This window comes from Macaca thibetana, chromosome 11 (genome assembly GCF_024542745.1).
Source record: "Macaca thibetana thibetana isolate TM-01 chromosome 11, ASM2454274v1, whole genome shotgun sequence".
Taxonomy (NCBI): Eukaryota; Metazoa; Chordata; class Mammalia; order Primates; family Cercopithecidae; genus Macaca; species Macaca thibetana.
The window spans coordinates 58,112,897-58,140,461 of NC_065588.1; the positions used below are offsets into that span (position 1 = coordinate 58,112,897).

A 27,565-nucleotide genomic window follows, 5' to 3' on the forward strand; every position below is an offset into this window, starting at 1 on the left:
CATTCATTGATTGATGGGCATTTGGGCTGGTTCCATATTTTTGCAATTGCAAATTGTGCTGCTATAAACATGCATGGGCAAGTGTCTTTTTCATATAATGACTTCTTATCCTCTGGGTAGATACATAGTAGTGAGATTGCTAGATCAAATGGTACATTTACTTTTAGTTCTTTAGGAAATCTCCACACTGTTTTGCACAGTAGTTGTACTAGTTTACATTCCCCCCAGCAGTGTAAGTGTTCCATTTTCAACACATCCATACCAATGTCTATTATTTTTTGATCTTTTAAATTATGGCCATTCCATTGAGGTTTTGATTTGCATTTTCCTGATAATTAGTGAAGTTGAGCATTTTTTAATGTTTGTTGGCCATTTGTGTGTGTGTGTGTGTATATATATATATTTGTAAATATATACATATATATATATAAAATATATATTTTATCTGTTCATGTCCATAGCCCACTTTTTGATGGGATTGTTTCTTGCCGATTTGAGTTCCTTTGTAGATTCTGGATATTAGTTTTTTGTTGGATGCATAGTTTGCAAGTATTGTCTTCCACTCTGAGTTGTCTGTTTACTCTGCTGATTATTACTTTTGCTGTGTAGAAGCTTTTTAGTTTAATTAAGTCCCATCTATTTATCTTCATTTTTGCCACATTTGCTTTTGGGTTCTTTGTTGTGAACTCTTTGCATAAGCCAGTGTCTATAAGAGTTTTTCTGAGGTTGTCTTGTAGAATTTTTATGGTTTCAGGTCTTATATTTAAGCCTTTGATCCATCTTGGGTTGATTTTTGTATAAGGTGAGATATGAGGATCCAGTTTCATTCTTCTATGTGTGACTTGACAATTATCCCAGCACCATTTGTTGAATAGGTTGTCCTTTCCCCACTTTATGCTTTTGTTTGTTTTGTCAAAGATCATTTCACTGTAAATATTTTACTTTATTTCTGGGTTCTGTATTCTGTTCCATTGGTCTTCATGCCTATTTTTATACCAGTACCATGCTGTTTTGGTGACTATAGCCTTGAAGTATAGTTTGAAGTCAGAAAATGTGATGCCTCCAAATTTGTTCCTTTTGCTTAGTCCTGCTTTGGCAAAGCAAGTAACCTGGATGAAGTTGGAGGCCATTATTCTAAGTGAAGTATCTCAGGAATGGAAAACCAAACATCGTATGTTCTCACTTTTCAGTGAAAACTAAGCTATGCAGACACAAAGGCATAAGAATGATACAATAAACTTTGGGGACTCGGTGAGAAGGGCTGGAGAGGGGTGAGGTATAAAAGACTACACATTGGGTATAGTGTACACTCTTTGGGTGATGGGTGCACAAAAATCTCAGAAGAGTTTTTTTTTTTTTTTTTAGAAAAAGCAAGTTGCACGTGGAGAAATACATCATTTACACATTTCTAATCATCCATTTTCTTTACATTGTTCAAAAACAGAAATGTTTTCAGGGACTCTTTTTTTTTTAATTTGATATATATGCATTGAATATTTTAAGAGTAGAATAACTTTTTTCTATATGTTTTATCTCTAATCGGTGGGCTCATTCTTGGTTCCATATGAATTTTAGGATTTTTTTCTTCTAGTTACATGAAGAATGATGGTGGTATTTAGATGGGAAGTGCATTGAATTTGTAGATTGCTTTCGGCAGTATGCTTATTTTCACAATATTGATTCTACTCATCCATGAGCATGAGATGAGTTTCTATTTGTTAGCGTCGTCTATGATTTCTTTCAGCAGTGTTTTGTAGTTTTCCTTGTAGAGGACTTTCACCTCCTTGGTTAGGTATAACTACTGGAAAATGGAAGATACAAAATTCTTGGCTGATTTTTTTTTTGTTTAAGGAGGCTAAAAACCGCACCCTAATCCCTTCTAGTGTGTATAGTTTCTGCTGAAAAATCTGCTGTTAATCTGATAAGTTACCTGATACTTTTGCTTCACAGATCTTAGGATTCTTTCTTTCATTTTGATTTTAGATAACCTGATGACTATGTGACTAGGCAATAATCTTTTTGCAATGAATTTCCCACTTGTTTTTTGAGGTTCTTGTATTTGGATATCTAGAGCTCTAGCAAGAACATGAAAATTTTCCTCAATTATTTTTTCAAGTAAGTTTTCCAAAGTTTTAGATTTCTTCTTTGGGAATACCAATTATTCTTAGGTTTGGTCATTTAACATAATCTCAAACTTCTTGGAGGCTCTATTAATTTTTAAAATTTTTTTCTTTCTTTGTCAGATTGAGTTAATTTGAAAGCCTTGTCTTCGAGCCCTGAATTTCTTTCTTCTATTTGTTCTATTGTTGACACTTTCCAGTGTATTTTGCCTTTCTCTAAGTGTGTATTTCATTTCCAAAAGTTGTGATTGTTTTTTATTTATGATATCTATTTCTCTGGTGATTTTTCATTCATATTCTGTATTATTTTTTAAATTTCTTTAAGTTTGTTTTCACCTTTCTCTGGTGTCTCCTAGATTAGCTTAAAAATTGACCTTCTAAATTCTTTTTCTGGCAATTCAGAGATTTCTTCTTGATTTGGATCCATTGCTGTTGAGATGGTGTGATATTTTGAGGGTGTTATGGAACCTTATTTTGTCATATTACCAGAATTATTTTTTCTTATTTCTTCTCATTTGGGTAGACTATGTCAGAGGAAAGATCTGGGACTCAAGGGCTGCTGTTTCAATTTTTTATCCCATGGGGTGATCCCTTGATATGGTACTGTCCCCCTTCTCCTAGGGATGGGACTTCCTGAGAGAAAGACTGCAGTGACCATTATTGCTCTTCTGGATCTAGCCATCCAGCAGAGCTACTGGGCTCTGGACTGGTACTGGATAGTGTCTGCAAAGAGTCCTGTGATGTGATCTGTCTTCAGGTCTCCCAGTCATGGATACCAGCACCTGCTGTGGTGGATGTAGCAAGGAAGTGAATTAAATTCTATGGGGTCCTTTACTGCAGTTTTCTTTAGTGCACTGATTTTTCTGAACACTGATTATGCTAGCAGTAAAGCTGTCACATGGACAGACTTATGACCTCTGGTTAGTCAGGATATTATAGGCAGTGGAATTAGCTGGTGTATTTTCCTTCCTCAGAGCAGGGTTGTTCTAAGTTGGTATAATATCTTGAGTTAGTTGGCCTCCAGCAAGGAGGTGGTGGTTTCAAGAGAATATCAGCTGCAGTAGTACAGGGGAGACAGAAGCTTGCCCTCAGGCCACCTGAATAAGTAGTGGGTTTCTCGGGCAATGGGTGGGGCAGTAGAGCTCCTATAAGTTTATGTCTTTTATCTTTGCCTACCAGGGTAGGTAGAGAAAGACCATCAGGTGGGTGCAGGGTTAGGTGTGTCTGATCTCAGACTCTCCATGGGCAGGGCTGGCTGCAGCCACTGTATGGTATGGGGGTGTGGTCCTCAGGCCAATGGATTTATGTTACAGGGGGATTATGGCTGCCTCTGCTGCTCCATACAGGTCACCAGGTTAAGTGAAGAGAGCTGGCAGTGACAAGCATCACCCAACACCTTCACAGTCAACAGGCCAGTCTCATTCCCACCATGCTCCCCCAATAGTCAACAGAGCCAAATTTATATCCAGGCCTTCAGTGTGCAGGGCTGAGATCTTGCCCCAGGCTACCAGTCTTCCCTCTGAGAAAGCAGGCAGGGATTTCAGGCTTTGCCCCTCCCTGTCTGTTGTGGCTTCTGTGCTCATATCTACACTTCCCACTTGCACTCCTACCACAGGATTCTGCCCAGGAAAATTTGCACTCGGTCGAAATTATTATAAAGTTCAACTGGAAGTCTCCTTCTCCTTGTGGCCCTTCCCCAATTCTACTGACTGCCTTCCCCAAGGACCCCTGTGAGATAAAGTCAGAAATGGCTTCCCTGGGGAAAGGCAGTACCTACAGTGTTCTTCCCACTACTTCTTCTACTTTCATACCTTGCTCTGTTCTCTAAATTTGTTTGAGATCGAGGTGAGGTTAAATCCTTCTCCCAACATCTGGTTTTTCAGTTTCCCCAGTAAAGAAGATGGACTTTACCCCTCCAAACTTGGATACTGAGTTTTTTGTCTGTCTTGTGAAGTTTACGGCAACAAGCGACGTGTTGTGAATTCTTTTAGTTTTTCTGGTATGTCCCTGTGGTGGTTCTTGAAGCAAAAGTTTACAATGTTAGTCTCCACACGCTGTTCTGTCTGTCTAAGTGGGAGCTGCAAGTTAGCCCTACCTCCTATCTTCCATTTTCCAGTAGTTAATTTTTGCTTAGCAGAAGTGCTACAAATTTTTTGGCTTAGACTAGGACCAAAAAATTGGGTTTCAGTTAAAACTGCTGCTCATTCTGTTACTCGAGGAATCCTGAAACCCTGCTCATTATTCTTTTACTTCCACCTTTCAGATCATAATTGTTGGCATCAATAGACAACTTAGTAAATTTCCATATTCTTTTGTAAAACCCCCAGAACTATTCTGTGAGACAGTCCCCATTTATGATTTACTGCCATTACTATTATTAGTCTTTGTTACTAATTACCAATATCCCCAGTTTATAGTTGAGGACACTGAACCTCAGAAAAATTAAGTGAAACTTCCCAAAGATGCAGGGAAGCAGGAAGAGATAGTCTGGGGAAGGGATTCTTAGTTCTGGGCTTCAAAACCAGTGAAACAGGTTATGTGTTCTAGGTTCTTCTATTCCTTCATTTAGCTAATATTTATTGAGCACGTACTAAGTGGGAGGCACTGTTCTAGGTGTGAAGAAAAAGACAAAAATCACTCCTCTGTGGAACTGACTATCTACAGAGGCAGGCAAACAACAGACATAATACATAAAATTTTAATGAATTTTAGGCCCTGCCAAGAGAAGAATTAAGTCAAGAGAAAGAGAGGGATTTTTGAGACAGGGATGTACAATTTTAGTTGATGTAGATGAGGAAGACTTGCTGAGAAAGTGAGGTTTCAGTAAGAGCATGTGGAGATAAGAGAGCCAATCAAGTTGCTAGCTGGGAAAAGAGCATTTTAGGCAGAGGTAACAGCATCTGCAAAATACCTGAGATGAGAAAAGTACAAAAGGGTGGTGTGGTGTCAGTGAAATAAGCAAGGAAGAAAGTAGTAGGAGATGAGATCACAGGTTTGTTCATTTGTCTGTTTACTTCCTTGTTTATTCGATGAATAACTCAATGCATTATTCAATGAATCTTACTGTGCTACCACATTACTTACTAAGGCTAAACTATAGGCAAAAGCAGACATGGTCCTTGCTCTCATAGAGTCACACTAAAAAGAAATGCAATGAAGTTTCCAGTAACACACATGACTTTGTAACTTCCTCCCTTAGAAAGCCTCATGCTTGGAAATTGAAACTAGATAGAGGTTGGATGGGCATGAGAGACCATGTAGACTTCCATTTATAAGTCCTGGAGGCCAGTGTTCTGTTCCTTCCATTCAGATGGTGATGGTTTGCAATGCTTTGGGGAGAGACAAGGAGGTTCACATGGCGATGGTTTGCAATGTTTTGGGGAGGGACAAGGTGGAGTGAGCTAGTGATCGTGTGGGTGTGAGTGTGTGTGTGTGTGTGTATGCGTTAAGCAACAGAAGATTTTTCTGCTAAATGTTTTCAGCTGACTGATGGGAGAAAATTCCTGAATGCATGGTTTATATTCATTTAAATTTTAGCTATATTGAGATATTCCTTAGTATAGAAAACCAATCTAGAACAAGAAATCTATCCATGAGGAAGTCTTTGATGGTATAACCCATCTCTTATATACTTAATCTATTCAGCAGTTCTTGGGTTAATGAAATCCAAGAGAAATCGAGTTCAGTCATGAGAAAACATGCCATATCTTGGCTTTTGGGAGTTCTGAAAGATATAGATAAAAATCTAAACTAATATTTGAAGCACGGAGAAAGGAATATATTAGGCCCTATCGCAATTATGGCAAACTGATTTGAAATGTGCAGCAGAGACAAAGCCAAAAATTATTTGGATCAGTTAGGCTCTTCCTACTCAAATATTTATTTTCATGACTTATAGGCTATATAGCCTGGATTTGATCTCAGCTCCACTGCTTACTCACAATGTAACTTGGGCAACCTCTTTTTATTTATTTTTTTTATTGAGGTAAAAATATACGTAAAGAATTTACCATCTTTACCATTTGTAAGTGTCAGTGGTAATGACTACCTTTACATTATTTTCCCCTTCATCACCCCCTCTTTCCCTCTGCCAACTACCAATATACTCACTATTTTTAGGAGTTGACAACGTCGTTATGCCTCAATCTCCTCAACTGTAAAAGGATGGCAATAATCAAGTCTTTCTTATGGGGTGGTTGTAAGAATTAAATGAGCTAGTATGTATAAAGTTCTTGGAGTTGTGCTTGGCTGTAGTGAGAACTTAATAAGTTTTAATGAGAACTTAATTAGAGTTAACTAATTCTTACGAAAATAGAAGTGGTAGGCAGGCACTAATACAAGCAGAAAGTCATGTCGTTTCCTCCTGAGGAATTAGGCCTTTTATAATTAGAAAATATCCTTCTTTAGCAATAGTATTTGCTGCAAATTCTTTGGTATTGATATTTGCATAGTGTATCTTTCCCATTATTGTCTTATATTCCATTTTTCTTAATTCTTATAGTTTGGATGTACATCTGTTAAACAGCATATACTCGTGTTTTGATCTTTTGATCCAGATTGACAATCTTTGTATTTGCCTTTCTTAAAAAGTTTATTTTATTCATAATGGATACATAATAATTGTACATATTTATGTGATACAGTGTGATGTTTCAATGCATATATACATTACATAAAGATCAACTCAGGGTGATTAGCATATTCATCATTCTAAACATTTATTTATTTGCTTTTTAATTATTTATCCCATTAGCATTTGATATAATCACTCATATATCTGAGTTACAGCTACCATTATTGAGTAATTTCTATTTATTCCACCTGTTCTAGATTTATTTTCTCTCCTCTTTTGCCTTCTTTTGTATTTTTTATTAGTCCATTTTTTTTAGTTGACTTGGAAGTTAAACATTCTTTTACAAATTTTTTAATGTTTGTCTTCGTGCAGCAGTTCTACAGTTTAATAATTCACTATTGTATATTATTTTGTTTGTTTTTGTTTACATTGCCTTGTCTTCATGTTTGCCTGGTTATTTTTCATTGTATGCTGAATGTATTTGCAAAATTATTTGTGGAGTGATTGTGAGACTGGGGCTACAATCTTTCCAGAGAAGAATTACATTTGCTTTTGCCAAGCATAGCTTAAAAATATCTGCTCACCTCAATCTAATTTCAGGTATTAAAGTGATTCAGACTGAGCCCTGTGAGGGCTGTTCTACTTTTAATTCCCTCTTCCTCCTGGGGTGTAGCACTTTGGGTTCACAATAAGAAATAAGAGAGATTCACCAGGGCTCCCCTTCTCAGCAATCCCTGGCCTACTATGGCAGTCTCCTGGGTTCTGCAAGGTCGTCAATGTACTTTCATCCACTGAGTCACTTCTCTAATGTTGATAATTGCCTCCATGGGTTAAGTGATTTACAAGAGCAGACTAATCTCTGTTAATCTTCATCCTTTCCTAAATTCTCAACAAGTAACTCTTTGCTTTCTTGTTGGCTTTCCAATGCCTCCAAACATATCATCTTATATTTTGTTAAGTTCTTCAGTTTTCTTTTATGGAATGAGGGGAGGAGAAACTTAACGATATCACCTGATCTGTTAGCAAAACTGAAAGTCAAGTTATGTGGGTTCAATTTTACTGATGAATTTGGTACTGATGAGTCACCCATAAAATTAATAATTGAAATTTATTACTGGTATTCTTCCACCTGCATAGTACTTCTGCATTACAATCATGCTCAGATTGAGTCTTCTTTCTAAACTTGTTTTCATCCAATACTTAAAATGGACATTAGCTAATAGTTGCTTACAACTGGAACGATTACATTTTCCATTTTGCTTCGGATAGCTCTGATTTACCCCTGTTGTCCTGACTTCCTGTTGGGTTTATCCTGGAAATACGTCCTACTATGGACAATAAATTATATCATCGCCCACATAGAGTAATTATTCTTATAATGGAAATCTAAATTTTAATAAATAACTTCTAGATGTAAAGTCTTCAGGCTGTGAATGAACGACTCTCTAATGCAAGAATTTCAGCCATTGTGATAGGCAAAAAAGAGCATTCCTTGAAGCATAAGACATTTCTGAAATCCACTAAATCACATCAGGTTGCTAATAAATGTTAAAGTCTGGCATTGAAGAGGGGTTTCTAGATATAGCATTGCACTAATTTCTTCAACTTTCCCATCATAAAGATGAGACATAGAGACAGTAATGTGAAAGACTGACTATAATATCATCAGTTAGTATTGTAGTCTAGGGTCCTGAACTCTGAGAATCACATTAAAGTGATGGTACACACTATTACCTTTGAGATAAAAGGGTTGTTATAACAAGGAGGTCAAATAGGCTTCTTACAAAAATCTAGGTCTATTTTAAAACACTCTAATATTGGGATTTTATATTACCTAGTATTCTCTTCAGTTTACCAACTAGATTCTTAAAGTTTTTTTCTATTATATTTTAAAGAAACATTCTATTTATAATAATTATTATATATTTTTATATATAATTATTATATATATAATTATTGTATATTATATATATAATTTTCTAATTTTGCCTAAAATTGAAACATGAAAATTGCATATATTTTTCAATTTCTCCTAACTTTTTTTTCATTTCTTTACCATGAATAATTAAAAGTTGGCTTAAATGGAATATGTCCTACACATACTGAATGTTTATCTAATAGTAATAATGATGATGAAAACAATGATGAATATAGATTTTCAGAGAATCAGATGGGTAATACATACAACATAGTGGTTAAAAACATGGGGTTAAGAACATCATCTAGTCTTGGGATTATACTCACTTAGATATTTATTAATTGTGTGGCCCTGTTATTTCACTAAAAAAACTTAGTTTCCTTACCTATAAATGAAGACAATCCATATCTTATTACACTGCTATGAAGGTTAAGTGCAATTATGCCTCCAGCAAGAATATAATAAACAGCAACTTTTAAACATTTTCAAAATGTATTTTGAAATCAGTATTTTTAAAATAAATTTATTTGTTTAAAATTATCATTATTCTATTCCTGCTACAAAATATGAAATCTGATTATTTAATAAATAAGGCAGTAAGCATGAATGTATTTCTAGCTCTTTGATACTATGATTATCCTTCACAAAGCTATGCATTTTCTCTACAAAGAACAGAACAAAGCTTGCTCTATTTTTGAGATTATACTGGAGTCAGGATAAATTATAAAGAATGTATACTGTGTACATAACATCTCCTAAGAGCAAAAACTTCCATATTTCAACATATTGTGGTTAAAATGTACTGAGTTTCAAAAATCACTTAGGTTTTATTGGTTATTCCATTAATAGGAATTATTGGTCTCTACTAATTGCTGAATATCTATAAACACTTTCTGCATCAGTTTCTACTTGGTGTTTTGTGATTTAGTTAAGAACATTAATGTTACATCAGTAATAGCAAAATGGCAAGGGTGACTCAGCATTCAATAAACAAGCCTTTCCTGATGCAACAACCACTCCAGGCTAATCTCATCCAAAATTGCTACAGGCAAACAACTACAAAAACTTAAAACGAAAATGAAAAAAAAAAAAAAAAAAAAAAAAAAAAAACCACAAAAACCCAAAAACCTAGCTCACAGATCCAGACTAACACTCCTCCCTCTCCAGTTAGCAAAGCATTTTTAACCATAAAAGATTTGTGCATGCGTATGAGGCTATCTTTGAATTATACCAGTGGACATAGAAATACTAGTTGAATACATGTCAATAATTGTGATTGTCAGAAAAAGAATTGCCTCCTTCACTTGGTAGCCCTGATAAGTCCACAAGAGATGTTGCTGAAAACCCAATGTCTGATGGCTATAAATGAGGAAAAACATTTCTGCTCTTCAGCATATCCTGGGAAGAGCACCTTTACAATTGTGTAGTCCAACAGTCCCCACCTGTCCCACCTATGGTAAATAACTGGAATAGCCCCATGTCTGAGGCCAGGTGGACACTGTTCTCAAGCACTGAAATCCATTTAGTACAGTTCTATGGTTTCTTTCTAGGATGAAATGTTGTGGCTATTCTAAAAGAAACAGACCAACCTCCAGTGAATCTGCACTTTCTCTTCAAAGCCCTAGTTTAAGTATGAATAGAGATAGTAAAGGAAGTTTTGAGTTATTTCCACATTAGTGTTTCTTTAACAAGACTGACTGCTATGGAATAATAATGTTAATATTTGAGTTATGAGAAAATTGGTCCATTTTATTAGCCTATTAACAACTTGCTTGATTTATGTGTTTTACTTAACAAGCACATATAGCACTTATACTTGGCCAGAAACTGTTTTAAGTGTGTTACATATATTAACTAATTTAATCCATGTGAGAAATCTATGTGGCAGACATATTATTGTCATCATCTCCCAGATGTGGAAACTGAGGAGTACTGATGTAAAGTAACTTTCCCAAGACCACCAGCTAATACATTGCAGTTGGGATATGAACTCAAGTAATACGATTCCAGAGACTGGCTTCTTGATCATTATGCCATCTTTGAAGGCATTCTCAGCAGATCATACTAGCCATTTCTCACTGAGGTAGATGGATGGATGGATAGACACACACACACACACACACACACACACACACACACACACACATACATAGATACATAGATAGATATATCGATAGATGATAGTAGCTCCTGGCACTGTATCCATTGTGAATGAGTAAAGCAAAGCCAATAGAATTCTTAGAGCCATTCTGGAGTAATTTAGAAGGACTGTTTTTTTCATGCAAGAGTCCTCGTAAATCGACATAGAATATTACTCCACTCTCAAGGAATAAGACTTCTTTGCTTACACATTAGGCAAATAGCTAGGCATGGAGCTTCAGAATGCCTTTATAACTACAATTCTTAGCTCTGTTATGTGGTATGAGAAAAATGAGATTTTTCCTTTGGTGTAGTAACATTTTTTTCTCATAAATATGCATTCCGTTAGGCTTAGATAATTTAGGATGGCAATGTTTTAAATGACCTGCTTGTCTTATATATCTTCTCAAAGACTGCCCTTCCCAAACCAATTTGGTATCTCATAGATACAATAAGAGATATGTAGCCTGAAGAGGTAGGTCCAAAAATATATCAAAACTTCCACTGTACACATCTATTAGAATGGCCAGAGCCCAGAATACTAATACTAATGCTGACAAGGACGTGGAGCAACAGGAACTCTCATTTATTGCTGGTGGGAATGCGAAACGGTACAGCCCCTCTGGAAGGCAGTTTGGCAGTTTCTGAAAAATTAAACATACTCTTGCATACATTCAGCAATCATGCTCCTTGGCATTTATGCAAAGGAATTGAAAATGTATGTCTTCACAATAATCTGTATATGGATTTTTATTCATAATTGTCAAAACGTGGAAGCCACCAACATGTAATTTCAGTAAATGAATGGATAAACTGTGGTAGATCCAGGTGATAAAATATTATTCAAGCTAAAAATATGTGAGCTATCAAGCCATGAAAAGACACAGAGGAGATGTAAATACAAGGGGAAAAAGATCGATCTGAAAAGGCTACATACAGCATGATTGCAACTATTTAATATCAAAAAAGGCAAAACTCTAGAGAAGTAAAAAGATCAGTGGTTGCCAGGGGTTAGAAGGGAGAGAGAAAGAAGTAGAGCACAGATGATTTTTAGGGCAGTGAAAATAGTCTGTATGATACTATAATAGTGGATACATGTTATATATATTAACATGTATACATTTGTAGACATATACACTTGTCTAAACCCATAGAATGTACATGTTATATATATTAACATATATACATTTGTAGACATATACACTTGTCTAAACCCATAGAATGTACATGTTATATTTACATATATACATTTGTTAGACATATACATTTGTCTAAACCCATGGAATGTACAAAACCAAGAGTGAACCCTAATGTAAACTATTGACTTTGGATGATAATAATGGTCAATTTTGTAACAAATGAACTACTCTAGTGGGAGTATTGATAACAGAGAGATTGTGCATGTGTGGAGGTAGGGGTCATATGGGAAATTATGACGTACTATCTGTTTTGCTTTTAACCTAAAACTGCTTGCTGTGGTTTAGATGTGTCCCCTCTAAAATTCAGGTGTTGCCAATGTGATAGCATTAAGAGGTGGGGCCTTTAAGGAGCGATCAGGTCATCAGGGCTCCTCCCACATAAACAGGATTAAGTACCTTATAAAGAGGCTTCATACCACATTTTGCTCCCTTGCCCTTCCACCTTCTGCCATGTGATGACACAGTGTTCCTCCCCTCCAAAGGGACCATGGTGGAAGCACACAGCAGCCCTCACCAGACAATAACCTGCCATCACCATGACCTTTGACTTCCCATACTCTAGAACTGAGAGAAATAAATTTCTCTTCTTTATAAATTATCCACTTTGTGGTGTTTTGTTACAGCAGCACAAACAGACTAAGATACTACACTAAAAGCTGTCTTTTAAAAAACTTCCATTATACAGAAGTCAAGAAAATATGTAATCTGGGCATTTTCGTTCAGCATAAAGCCTGTGACTGGATAAATATATGTAGTCATATGCACACACACACACACACATATAGAGAGACTATATGTGTACACTACATATATACACACACATATATTATATAATATATATAATACACATATATAATGTATTTTGTGTGTGTGTGCGAGAGAGAGAGAGAGAGAGAGAAGAGAAAGAGAGGAGATTGATTCATGGTAAGAAATTTGCTCATGCAATAGTGGAGGCTTAGTGAGTCCAAAATGTGCTGGGAGAAGGCCAGCAGCCTGAAGATTCAGGAAGGAGTTATAGTTATCAACCAAAAGAGGTCTGCTGGAGAATTCCCTCTTGTTCAAGGGAGGCCATCCCTTTGTTCTTCCCAGGCCTTGAATAATTGAGGCCCATCCACATTATTGAGAGTATTCTGCTTCACTCAAAGTATGCCAACTTAAACATATATCTCATCCAGAAATGGCCTCACAGAAACATATAGAATAATGTTTGATCAAATATCTGGACACTGTGGCCCGGCCAAGTTGATATATAAAATTAACCATCATACTTGGCTTTCTGATTTCCTGAATACTTCATTCCGGGTGAATAAACAAAATCATTTGATGACTGAGCAATAACTACAATAATTCTTGAACTTCTTTCTAGTGGAGTTTGAAAAAGACACTGTCTTGCTGTGACCATTTCTTCTGTGAAACCTATAAAGAGGTAGCTGGCACAGCAACAATAATATCCCAGCTGCCTCTTAGCAAATTTTACCAGCAGTGCTCTGGAAGAGCCAAGCATATTACCTAAGCACCAATTATGAGATAGATTTGTTGCACATCTGTAGGGACTAGACTGAGAAAACCACAGTGCATAAGAAATGGGAGGATGATATTTGGTTTATAAGGCCTCGACAAGTTGGGTAGACTTAACATAGCACAGTTACCTCAAATGGTCATGGTGGGTGAAATGGAGAATCAAAAATTACCTGATACACCTTGACAATGTCTCCATCTGTCACTAATTTCAATAACCTCAGAAAGGCTAAACCTTAGTGAGACATCACCAGTACTACTGAAAATAATTCTATTATGATCTATAGACATTTTTAGTCAACTTATACCAACAATTCTGTTTCATGTTATGAATATTTATCTTTGCCTTCAGTATCACATAGTGATGTGAAACAGTTTTACTGAATAGGATCTCTTTAGACCATTATGTAGGTACAACGTGAATTATTTTTAATTTACCATTAACAGCTTTTATCATGAACTTTACTCATAAGAGAATTCACTTAAAACCCATCTAAGAAATCCTCAAAGCTATAATCTGGAGGCAGATGGTTCACAACTATATTATATATGCAAGAGTGCTCTCAACAAGTTGATTACATTTGTGAAATTTAATCTCAAACAATAGTTGGACTGTCTGGCCAGACATTTGCCTTCAGTAATCTCATAAATCGATCATATGTTGTAATTGAAGTTAGGGGTTGAGATTTCCAATTATGATACTTGTTTAGATTATCCTGACTGTCAGCCAATGTGTCTGAGAATATTCAATTTGATTTCTTTCAAGATAGAATAAATGTATCTCAGTATATGAATCCTAGAAACAGGCTGACCAAATCAACTCTCCTCACAATTACTCAGCCTTTGCAAATATAGAGTATTTTAAAGTCACAAAGCACAGATTGCATTCAATTTGCAAGCATTCTTTGAAAATAAATTTATACTACCTGATATTACCCAGTTTCTCTTTCTCTCTCTCTCTCTCTCTCTCTGTATCATCCTTCTCCCTGCCTCACCGGTTTTCTTTTAACAGGACCAAGAAGAGAACAGAAAATGCAATGTAAGTGTAAAATATGTTTGTCCCATCATTCTCAGCAAACACAGGAACAGAAAACAAAAACACCGCATGTTCTCACTCACAAGTGGGAGTTGAACAATGAGAACACATGGACACAGGGGCTGGGGGGGAATATCACACACCAGGGCCTGTCAGAGTTGGGGGGCAAGGGGTGGGAGAGCATTAGGAGAAATACCTAATGTAGATGATGGGTTAATGTGTACAGCAAACCACCATGGCACGTGTATACTTGTGTACAAACCTGCACGTTCTGCACATGTATCCCAGAACTTAAAGTCTGAAAAAACAAGTCTAAAACAAATTAAAAAATAGACACTGGAGACTCAGAAGGATGGGAAGGTGGGAGGGGAGTGAAGGATGAAAAGTGGCTTAATAGGTACAATGTACATTATTCAGAAAATGGTTACATTAAAAGCCCAGACTTCATTATTCAAAATACCCATGTAATAAAACTCACTTGTAGCCCTTAAATTTATACAAACAAGCAAACTTTTTAGATGTAAAAAAAAAAGTTTGTCACCAGAAGAGAATAAGCAATAAAAGATAAAGGTGAAATAGCCAATGGTAAACAGAATCTCAACAAAAGAATCCTTTATTGACTTTAGGCTAATCCTACTATAAATGATGGGAAGCCAACATTGCTACTTAACAGGAAAAAAAAATGCCATAATACTGAAACATGAGAGCAAAGCATATATTTAACAGCTAAATAACTCATGTTAAACAAGTTCAATATTAAACATTATAATAAATGGAATTCTATGGCTTAGTATAAGCTATATGTATTTTTTTGGTTTTAATTTGGCAATTTGAGTTTTATATCTTAGATCACATTTCAACTGAATGGCTGATTTTGCTATAACTAATATACATTACTTCAAAATTTTTAAAGTGTTATATAAGCTTAAAACATTAAAAATATGTACAATGGTATAAGGTTCCAATATTCTTATTTGCTTGTGGGAATCTTAAATTATTTTCAATTTAATTAGAGTTATTACTGTAGCCCCAGCTTTTTATATGCAAATTATCTCCCTTCCCCGTCTCTCCTCTCTCTCCGCTCAGAGTGTGTGTGTGTGTGTGTGTGTGTGTGTGTATGTGCCTCCATCTCTCTCTTGCATGTGTGTGTATATGTATACATTTACACACATAGACACACACATATATATATGTATATGAAGACAGTCTAGTTGAGAAAGCATTTTATTGGATTTTTGTTCTATTATGATAGTATCATACAGATATAAAGGCAGGAAAAAAAACTCAGTTCAATCTTGACATCATGGAACACAATATTTAGATTCTGCCAGATTGTGTTTAGTTGCTATATACTAAGGAGACAAATTATAGGTAAATTGCCCTTGAATGGCATCACAATCTGGTATTCTTGAGTGTTAGAAGAGTTATGGGTCATGCAATATTAAACTGCCAATGTGCTTTCGTGGCACTTATACAAACTTCTGTCCTACCACTTCTGTACATGACAATAATTTACTGACTTTCTGTCCAATTGACTGTGAACTTGTGAACTCTTGGACAGCAAAGAGTCATAATTTAAAAAAAAAAAAACTGAATCCCCAAAATCTAGCACAATGTCTGGCACATACCCACATAGTATACATTCAATTTATCTTCACAGAGTGAGTGAATGAATGGACAAGCTTCCTTTAAACAGAGTTTGTTAATTCTGCCAAGGAGATTCAAATTTATTCTTTTAGACAGAGTCTCACTCTGTCAGCCAGGTTGGAGTGCTGTGGTGCAATCTCAGCTCACTGCAGCCTCCACCTTCTGGGTTCAAGCAATTCTCATGTCTCAGCCTCCTGAGGCTGGGACTTCATGTGTGTGCCACCACACCTGGCTAATTTTTGTATTTTTAGTAGAGATTGGGTTTCACTGTGTAGGTCTGGCTGGTCTCGAACATCTGGCCTCAAGAGATACATCTGCTTCTGCCTCCCAAAGTGCTGAGATTACAGGCATGAGCCACTGTGTCCGGCCCATATTTGTTCTTATTTTTAAAGTACTTTAAACAGTGCGTTCTGTTTTAAATGGATGTATATTCTGCAGTGTTTGCAATGTGTTACCAATGACATCATCCAACTAGCAGGCAAGTTTTAGGATTATAATAAAACAAGTAATGTTCATCTAATGGACAAGAACTCGGTATTTCTTGCAAATCCCATATTCAGAAAGAGACTTAAAGCCATATAACCTGTCTATAAGTTCCATATCCTCATATCAATTGAAAGCCCTGGATCCCCGGAACTCTACTTCTGCATTCTCCCAGACTCTGGTCTTCCTTGGTTTTCTGTCTATATCTCTTTCCACACTTCTTGTTCCTTAAAGGCACTTTCTTCCACATTAGTTGTTAAAATGTCTTTGATGCTCTTCTTTTTCTATGCATTTCTTTTGAGAGAGCTTTCTCGATTAATTATTTCAATACCACCTAGGGAATAATAATTTCCAGATTTCTATCTTGACCTCAAGGCCTATATATCAAATTATCCTCCAGATATCTCTACCTCATAGTCTCCTTAGCAATTATTGTTACAAAAATAAGTCAAGCCAGAAATATGTAAGAAACATGTGAGTCTGTAATTTTCCTTTCATTCACTTTTCATATTCAATTAATTACCAAGCCTTATCAATTCCCTGCCCTCTGCACCCACACTACCATCACCTCCCTATCTTACTTCAGGCCCATTTACCTCATACCTCCCTCAATTCTATTGACCCATTGCAGCCAGATAGACATTTTGAAGTATAAATCAGATGCTTCTCCTCTCCTACTTAAGGTTCTTCAATGATTCACCACTGCACAGACAATAAAATCCAAATCTTTTAACATGGTATTTAAAAGCCCATCATGATACAAACTCAGTCTGCCATGATTCCCCTCACAGGGATTCCTCATTACATACTTCCCCTCACACACATTGTTACCCCATGAAATGGTTTCAATTCCATGAATAAGACGTGATCTTCTACTCCGTCACGCCTTCATATAGGCTGTTTTTTGTTTCAGTAGACTGATCTAGACAACTCTGCAAATTTCTCTTCATCCCTTAAAAGTCACAAATATATGCCATCCTAAAATAAGGAATTTACCGTTTCTTAAGGCAGCCCATTCAATGTCATCTAGAGTTGACACTTAGGAAGTTATTACTATAACCTTAGTTGTATTCCTTGTAGTCACACAGAACAAATCTACATTTTTTTCTTTCACATGCTATCTCGTCAAATGGTTTAAAGCATATTGCTCCTAGTGCTTTAATTCCCTGAGGTAAATCTCCACAAAATCCTTTACATTTGCCTCTTTTCTTCTACCCCATTAAAAGCTGGTATCCAGGACTTTCTTGAGCACATCCAGATGAGGTTTGATCACTCTAAAGTAAAGCTCAATGCCAGCCTTTATATTAGGTGCACTTCACAAACAACTCTCCACTACTCACAGGTGAATTGACAAGTCCTGAACAGCCGGCAGGGAGCTAGAAATCCTGCACTTGTGGGAAAATTATGTGTTATTTCTCAGCTGCATCTTCACCCCACTCTCCAGAGTAAGAAAATAAAATTGGATCTGAAGTCATTGATTAAGAGACTTAAATTCCACAGAAAACGTGTGATGGACAGAGGAGGGAAAGAACCATGGGAGAATATACATAGGAAAGATTATCCATATTTTTTAATAGGAGGTTTGCCACTCACAATAGATGAAAAAGCACCACTAAGTATGGCTCCTTGAGGATACCTTTCTATTCCCCAAGTCCTATGAGGTGCCATTTTTCTTTTATTAAGGCATTTTAGCAACCAAAGCCAGGTAAAAGTGTTGCCTCTCCCAGGAATGCTTACCTTTAAACAAATATCAAGGTCTTAAACATTAGATATAAAGTCCTGACAGAATTTTATTTATCAGCCCTCAAGTAAGAGACAGAAATATTGCTTTCACCACTTAGTTCACAAAACAGAAGCAGTCACCTAACGATGTACCTTGCAGTCACAAATGAAATTCTATGGTGTTCAAACTGGTCCTATTACAATGTGTGAACATTCACAATTAACTGTAAGATTATAAGCACAATATTCAGAGTAACATCTACAGATAAACACCTGGTTCAAATATTGCAGAAGCATCTACATCTTAGAGGAACTTAAAAGCACTCATATATCCCCCATTTCTCATTTTAATTACAAAAATACAGACCAAGTTTTGGAAATAGAGCCTGATGATATATTTTTTACATTATTTTTCAATAACTCTTTAAGCAAATACCAAGGTAGACACTCTTGGCCCTATTAAATTATATTTAATTAAGTAATCAGTTCTTAAATTTAAAATATCAGGTTTAAAATACTACTTTTTTTTGAGACAGTCTCATTCTATTGTCTAGGCTAGAGTTCAGTGGCACGATCATGGCTTACTGCAGCCTCAACCTCCTGGGCTTAAGCAATTCTCCTGCCTCAGCCCTCCAAGTAGCTGGTGGTACAAGTGAATTCCACCACATCTGCCTAATTATTTTTTTATATAGACTGGGTCTCACTATGTCGCCCATGTTGGTCTTTAACTCCTGGCCTCAAGCAATCTTCCCAAAGTGCTGTAAAGACAGGCATGAGTCACTGCACCTAGCCTAAAAATGTTACTTTTACTAATGCTACTTCATGAACACCTAGTTTAGTGTCCTATCTACCTTGAACTGAATATCTCATTAAAGAAAAAGATTACCTTAATATATTAATCCATTTCTGTCCAAATCTCTTTAAAACTTAACATTATTATAGTGACTACATGCTTCCTTAAGTGTTTTCACATCTCCATATCATTTGAAAGTTTAAAGATTATTTAATATAAATATCACTTATTCAATTTCTGAATTTCTCATTACTATAGAAAAAAAGTGTACCTACTCTTCTTAAGAAATATCAAATTTAAGGTGTTATACCATATTTAGTTTTTCATTAAGTTAAATGACCGAAATTTAGTGGATATTAATGTAAAACATAAAACATGCTCTTCCCACAGTTCTCTCCATTTCACATAATGGCAAATCCCTCATTCTATTTGTTTAGGACAAAAGTTTAAGTCAGTTGTGATATTACTCATGTTGCCTTTCTAACCATAATTCTACCAATTGCCCTAGTTCACTCCACTCCAGCCACAAGCATCATTTCTACCCCTTTAATATGATTTGCCCAGCAAAGCTCTCATCTCAGATACTTTTACTTCTTCCCTCTGCCTGGATAGCTTGTCCTCCATTTAGCCATGTAGCTCATCCCCTCACCTCCAAAGCCTTCAATCAACAATGCAAACTCCCTCGCTCAGCAACAATCCCAACTTCCCTTCCCTGCTTAATTTTCTTCCCATGGCATCTATCAACATCCAACATACTATATATTTACTTATTTGGGGTTTTTTTTTTTTTTTTTTGTATCCTCCCATGTGGTATGCAGAATTCCGAATATATACTCCCAAGATTTTCATCCCTTGATTATTCAAACAAACACTAATCTAAGCACTGCTATAAAGAGATTCTGCAGATGTAATTATGGTTGCTAATCAGCTGATGTTAAAGGAGGGAGACTACCCTGGACTATTTAGGTGGACCCAATGTAATCATCTGAGCCCCCAAAAGGCAGAGAAAGCCAAAAGAGCCCACCAGAGAAATGCAGTGGAAGAGGAAGAAAGGCGACAGATGGGGGAAGGGGAAGTCAAAGAGCTTCAGAGCATGAGACAGACTCAACATGCCATTGCTAGTTTGAGGTGAAGGAGGAAATATGATTAGAATGACAGGCATCCTGAAGAAGGCCAGAGGTCCTCCTGATGATGGCTACCTTGGAAATGTGGTTTGTGTCCCCACCCAAAATCTCACCTTGAATTGTAATCCCCATAATCCCCACTTGTCAAGGGTGGGGCCAGGTTGAGGTAATTGGATCATGAGGGTAGTTTCCCCCATGCTGTTCTTATGATAGTGAGTGAGTCTCATGAGATCTGATGGTTTAACAAGCATCTGACATTTTCCTTGCTTGCACTCACTCCATCTTGCCGCCCTGTGAAGAAGGTACCTGCTTTTCCTTTGCCTTATGCCATGATTGTAAGTTTCCTGAGGCCTCCCCAGCAATGTGGAACTATGAGTCAATTAAACCTCCTCCTTTATAAATTACCCAGCCTCTGGTATTTCTTCATAGCAGTGTGAGAATGAACTAATACACAAGGAAACAGTCACCTCAGTCCTACATTTGCAAAGAAAGGAATTCTAACAATTAACTGAATGAGCTTGAAAGTGGATTCTCCCCAAAGCCTCTGGAAAGAAACAAAGCCTTGCTGTGAAAAGGTGAAACACATCCCTTAATTTCAGTCTTATGAAACCCAGAGCAGAGATCCACCTGAGCTACACTGTGCCCGGACATCTGACCTAAAGATAATTACTGGATAGTGTATTAAGTCACTAAATTTGTGGTAATTTGCTATGGCAGCAATAAAAAAATGAATATACCCTATTAGAATACAGGCCTGATGAAGGCAGGGATTCTCATCCAGTTTGTTTTGTTTTGTTTTCAGTGCTCTGACCAGAATTTAGAATAGAATCTGACAATAGGAGGCAATAAAGACTTTTTGAATATAGCATACATATTCTTTCCCACAAAATCTGTATCTCACAAAGTCTTTTGAAATTTTTAGCCCAAAAATGTTGCATAAAAATATTTAAAATTAAAATGTGAAAGGTAAGTTGTTTTGAAAGCTCTTCATTCAGTAGTTTGTTTCTCTTCAAGTTAGCAGTGGCTATCAGTTCTGTGAATTAGACACATGAAACAGTCAAATGCCACTTCCTAAAGCAGTGTTTTTCAATTACAGGTGGCAACACATAAGCAGGTGATAAAAGCAATTTATGAGGTTGAGATCATGGGAAGGAAGGAAAAGAGGAAAGGAGGGAGGGACGGAAGAAAATAAAATCAAAACATTACAATGCAACTTTAATTTTAATGTAGCATGTATGAGTGTGTGTATGCATGTTTTGTGTGTGGTAGATCACTATGTAAGATGTATTTCTTACTGTGAGGTCCATTAAAATAATTAGAAAAACCCTAAAGGTCATTACAGTCTGTGCTGTGGACCAGAAGGTAATTTAGGGCCTGACTGGAAGTGAGATGAAGACAAACGAATGGGGATGTGTCTGTTATGAAAGAGCTGATCAAGAAAGAACCACACTATTCTAAACCTGTACTTAAACTTGCAAGGCAAGAGAGAGCATTACGATTGAAGAATTTACACAAATTGCACCACCTTAAGGTAAGGAAATGAACTTTTTTTCTCTTGCTGTGTACATCATTTTCCGTGGGTCTGAACTAGCACCCCTGGACACTGTTTAGATCCACCAGCAGAGCAGAGTCACTGAGCTTTGGTATGAAATCCAGTAGCATGTGGAAGAGTAAAACCTGATGCTTTAATCAGGAAAACATCACAAGATGCTACTTCTTTTCCTCCCTTACAGTGAAAGGATTAAAAGCCTAATACTTATCTATCTTCTGAGATTTTCAGTTATTACTGTCATTTAAATGTACCTGGAAAGGAAGTTAGAAATTTTCTTGTCACATGGAACCCAAGAATAAACCTTGGTTAGAGAAACTTGAAATTGAATCTAGCACAACATCCTCATTCTTATGCTATTCTATTATTGTTACAATATTACTCTTAACTTATATTTACCATTGATTCCAATGTTTGTTGTCAATAGACTGCATACAGGTAAAGGAAAGAATAACGTGGCTGGGTGTGGTGGCTCACACCTGTAATCTCAGCACTTTGGGAGTCTGAGGTGGGCGGATCACTTGAGGCCAGGAGTTAGAGACCAGCCTGACCAGCCTAGCAAAACCCCGTCGCTACTAAAAATACAAAAAAAAAAAAAAAAAAAAAAAAAAAAAAAAAAAAAAAAAAAAAAAAAAAAACTGGGTGTGGTGGGGATGCCAGTAATCCTATCTACTTGGGAGGCTAAGGCATGAGAATCGCTTGAACCCAAGAGGTTGCAGTGAGCTAAGACTGTGCCACTGCACTCCAGCCTGAGCAACAGAGTAAGACTGTCTCAAAAAAAAGGAGAAAAAAGAAAAGAATAATGCAACTGTACATACTCATTCCTCCATTCAATGGCATACTCCTTGTGGGCTGGAATCAAGCCATGCATCTCTACATTCTCTTTAATATCTACTATGGTTGGCTAAATTGAGTAAGATAATACCTGCAATGTACTCAGCAGAGTGCCCAGAACACAGTAAGAGCTAAGCAAATGCTTCTATATTTGCTTTTGTTGTTTTGATTGTAATATGAGTACTATTAGTATAGAATGCGTGGCATAGAAAATTCTTAATATATTTTGATTTTCATTGCATTATACAATAAAATATCATAATGCATACATTTAAAATCAATTTATATTTGAAGAAACATTAAAAAATTACAGAGATCTTATCTGCTTAAGCCACTTTAAATAAGTGCATAAAGTGAAAGATTTCAATTAGTTAAAAATTAGCCAGAAAATTTCTTCTTAGGTATAAGAAAAGTCAATAGACCTGGGATATCTGATTCATAAAGGCAATCTTTCTAAAAACAATGTAAAGTTTTATGTAATATGAAGTTAGGTAAGAGACCAAGTTTCTCTAACCTGATCCTTAGGTAAGAATCAACATTGAAAACTACAGTGACTACTGTATTTTGTAGCTTGGTGTCCATACCATTAGGCAAGGACTGTAAATCCTAAAAACAGAATATTATTTCCTTTAGACTTTCCACAAAGAAAGAATATCAAAACACCCACACACACAAAAAAAAATAATCACAGTCTGTTTTTTTCTGATGATTTCAACCATATTAAAGATTATCTTTTCTTATATTTTACAAGCTCTGCAGCACCTTTCCCCCCTGTTACTTTTGTGTTGTATAATTAGCATATAATTATGCACTCTTTCACACTGGAAAGATGATTATTTTATTAATGACCCTTTGAAAAGTTCTTTATTATTTATATTTGAAAGTGAGTTTGAAATCAAAAGGCTTGTATGACTTTTCCTTTCCGTCTGTTTAACTTAGGAGATCTTAAAAGTAATAAAAGTGATGGTTATAGATGTCACAGAAAGTCATAAGTTTTCCACCTTTAGAATGAGAGATGGGGTTTGGGAAACAACTGTTGCATCTTCCACTCTTTCCAAATTAAATGCTTGGGTATGTGAAGAACAGGTATGCAACAAAACACTCAAGTTCCAAAAACGACTCCCTATTCTTTACCTTTTCCCCCTGTTAGCACCAATAGGACATGGGTCAGAACCAAAAAGCTTCCAGAGTCCAATACAAAAACAGAAGAAGACTGTAATTCACATTTGTAGCAAGCAAAATGTAGGCTCAAAATTAGTCTTAAGTGGAAAAATCACTCAGACCCTGATTTGTAGTCAATTCGGGAAGGTGCCACTCATCTTTGCTGTGGCCATGCAAGCCTTATTACTGTTTCTGGCTGACTGCTATTTATTTAACAGGCTTACCCAAGCACTCCAGATTGGCTGTGGGCCATTATAAGGGAGAATGTACATTATTGCAAATTTTAATTATTTCTCAAGCCATTTTGCTTGCAGTGATAATCCCATAAGACCAACATAGCTTGCGTAAGCAAAGCAAATAGCTTTTGGCTAAGACAGCTCTTCAGTTACTTTGTAACCTATTCCTACATAACTTCTGGCCTTTCCAGTTGTGGCTGGGACCTGCCAAATCAGGAGTTCAATGGATTTTTGGCTCATGGTGATCACAACTACTTTATTGAAAACAGGCGTATGGACAGTAATATCAATGATTAAAATAATGACTCAAATTTGTTTTAAAAAATAGTGCTATTTATGCATGGTGGAAACACTTCTGCTATCTGCCTCTATCCAAGACTTCCACTGTGGGCAAAGTAACACATGCCTAGAGCTATTTTAAGAATTTTTCTTATCTCCTACACTTTTTGTACTATTTCAGTGGAGATGGCCAAGCAGTAATAGCCTGATGACCTTGAACATTTTTTGCTTCATTTGTAGCATCAGGGAAATTTGTCCAAACTGTTTTGTGGGCCAAACTTAATTGCCCATTTTTGCCTTTCTATTTGGAATGCCATAGTGTTCCTTTGGTTGAAAATGTCTAAGTAGTTCCATTTTCACAAGTAACATTTTTCTTGTGAAGGAAAAAAAGGATAAGAATTTACTTTGGTTGTACTCAAGAAGCTTTTTCTTTCAAGTCTTTCTCTCTCCTCTTACATGTGATGATTTTTCTTTTCAAAATTGGAGTCACAGACTCTTAGAAATGGAAGGGATCTTAAAAGAAACTAAATCTAAACACCTACTATTGCATGAATACCCTCTATAATGTCTTAAATAAGGTCCTCCATTACCAGCTATTCTTTGGGGCAAAAGAGATGAAAGAAAAATAGAAAGTGCAATCCTCTATATAGAGGATAATGTCTTACAACTAAAACAAATTATAGGATATAGATGTGATTTTCCCTACTCATGAGTTCTCAGTCTCTCATTCACCTTGTTTCATTGCATTTGGAAGAATTTGTGAAGCAGGCACTCCATTTTAAATTTGAGTCATTGAGAATATGGTCAACAGGCCAAAAGGGAGTGAAACAGCACTTCCAATTTTTTTTCTTTTTTTTTTTTTTTTTTTTTTGAGACGGAGTCTCGCTCAGTTGCCCAGGCTGGAGTGCAGTGGCACGATCTCGGCTCACTGCAAGCTCTGCCTCCCAGATTCACGCCATTCTCCTGCCTCAGCCTCCCAAGTAGCTGGGACTACAGGCGCCTGCTGCCACACCCGGCTCTTTTTTTTTTTTTTTTTTTTTTTTTGCATTTTTAGTAGAGACAGGGTTTCACTGTGTTAGCCAGGATGGTCTTGATCTCTTGACCTCGTGATCCGCCCGCCTCAGCCTCCCAAAGTGCTGGGATTACAGGCGTGAGCCACCGCGCCCAGCCCCAAATTTTTTTTTTCTATAAGAATTTAGACTGCATGGTCTTGACCTTTTCATTTCAATGATCCAGAAAGTTAGAGATATTTTTAAAGGTCGACCTCATAAGAAAAGAACTATAGGATACTTTTATCACTATTGCTTAAGAATAAGTTAAATTATTAGTACAAAGTACAGGTTAAAAGATTGGGTTTTGGGATGGAACTATGTATTTTGAAACCTGGCTTCCTAATTAATTAGCTATACGTCTTGGGAAGTTACCCAACCTTTGGAAATTTTTCTTACTCATCTGTAAAATGAGATAATAATATTATCTTCTTCACTGGGCTATTAGAAAGACTAAGTGAGCTAATTCATGTAAAGCATTTTGTTCAGTGTATGGCATATGTTTTAAGCATACAATAAATAATAGCTTCCCCTTGTTCACTGAAGTAATAAAAACAAAGAATTTGGTTGTCAAGAGCTCATAATTTTAAAAATTCGCTTCAGAATCTCAAAACGTTAATGAATTTCCTTAAGTCCTGTTTTTGGACTGAGAATTAATAGTGCTAGGGAAAATATTTTCATGGTATAAATAGCTTATAAGGAAAATTTACATTGCCAGAATGTTTTTAACAAATTAATACGGATTATATTACGTGCTAGCTCACTGAATAATATAATTATCCTAACTAATTGATCATGCATCCGATGGGTTTTGGAAACGTGTGACCCTTAGCTAACAGGTTAGAATCAAGAATAATTTCATGAAATATGTTTTTATTCATGCCATTTGAAACTTAGTCACTTCTGTGTATGTCTGATCAGTCAATGTATTAAATATATTATTTGGCAGACTAAACTACATATCTAGATGAGATTATAAAATAAGCCCAGATGTCCAGACAAGGTTTAAAAGTCTGCTCTATCAAATACTATTATAAATTAGCCAGTCTCTACTTTTATGTTACTTTTTATAAAACATCAATTTATACCATTTTTCTGTTCTATTCTTCAAATATTCAACTTGAATTTTTAGTATGCTTTTCCTAAAAGCAAAACAAAACAAAACCTTCCTTTACTAATTCTATAATGAAACAAATTTATATTTTGCCAGTCTGGAATACCCGTGTGGTGAGTTAGGAAATCAAAGAACAAAGCTATTTTTCAGTTCTCTACCATCACCCAGAAGTCAGTAATTACGAAGCTGAAATATATCAGTGTCTTAAGAATATTCTTTCTGTATCGATCTTGAGAATCTGAAATTCTTCCTAGTAGCCCATTACAATAATTGTAAACCTTAACCGTTAGAAAACTATTTAACGATTCAGAAATCAGGGAGATCAAAATAATTACTTTCATAAAACTAAAAGAATCTCAGTTAAAAACTATTAAAAGTAATACAAAAAATAATGTTTTCAGAATTTATTTAGATTACTATACATTAGAAAAATAAAGGATTGGGGTCACCTTCCCAGAATTTAACATGCATCCTCAGCAGGGAAAGGAGGTTCACATTACCCTCAGTATTTTATGAAGGCACAGACAGTGTTTATTGATCAGATAATATGACGGTTGATGGTAATCTATGGAAGATGTTGTTCTGAGTGAAATAAAAATGTTTTATGAAAAAAATGAACTAAGAAAAAAATAGGGAAAACATACTTTGCAGAGCTATACTCTTCCATTCTACAGTTGTCACTTAAACTGGTTACTGCACATGCTCTGTTCTCTATTAATTCAGAGACCTTCTGTTTTCCCAAGCTGGCTGTCCACTTACCCTAGTTGTTTTGACTTTATTCCCAGAGGAACAGCTCCATCCTTTCCGATCTGGAAGAACTTTACATTCTTCTCCCTCTAGACATGGCTGCATATGGCACCACCATTTCTGTTCCACTATTGAAGCTATAAGAGAGAAAAAAACTTTGACTCAATGTTTTCTTCTTGGGGCTGTTATTTCTCTTGTGCATCTTTAAAGAGAAACAAAAGCCACCGATTTTTCCTACCAGTGGGAATACTGGTATTTGAGGTATGCCTCTCTTTTTGTTCAAAAACACAAAACCTTTCAAGATTTTCTAACTAAAATAATTTA

At 36.1% G+C, this 27,565-nt stretch overlaps 1 protein-coding gene across 3 annotated transcripts in view; it reads right to left on the reverse strand.

Annotated features, from left to right (window-relative positions):
- TAFA2 (TAFA chemokine like family member 2) overlaps positions 1-27,565 on the reverse strand; it is a 502,254-nt gene that overhangs the window by 16,429 nt on the left and 458,260 nt on the right. For all 3 annotated transcript variants that reach the window (XR_007717694.1, XM_050748432.1, XM_050748433.1), the window contains exon 4: positions 27,254-27,378. Coding sequence is in view for 2 of the 3 variants with exons in the window: in XM_050748432.1 (XP_050604389.1) it covers positions 27,254-27,378 (125 nt within the window). In the remaining variant the exon portion in view is untranslated. The remainder of the gene's footprint in view (positions 1-27,253; positions 27,379-27,565) is intronic.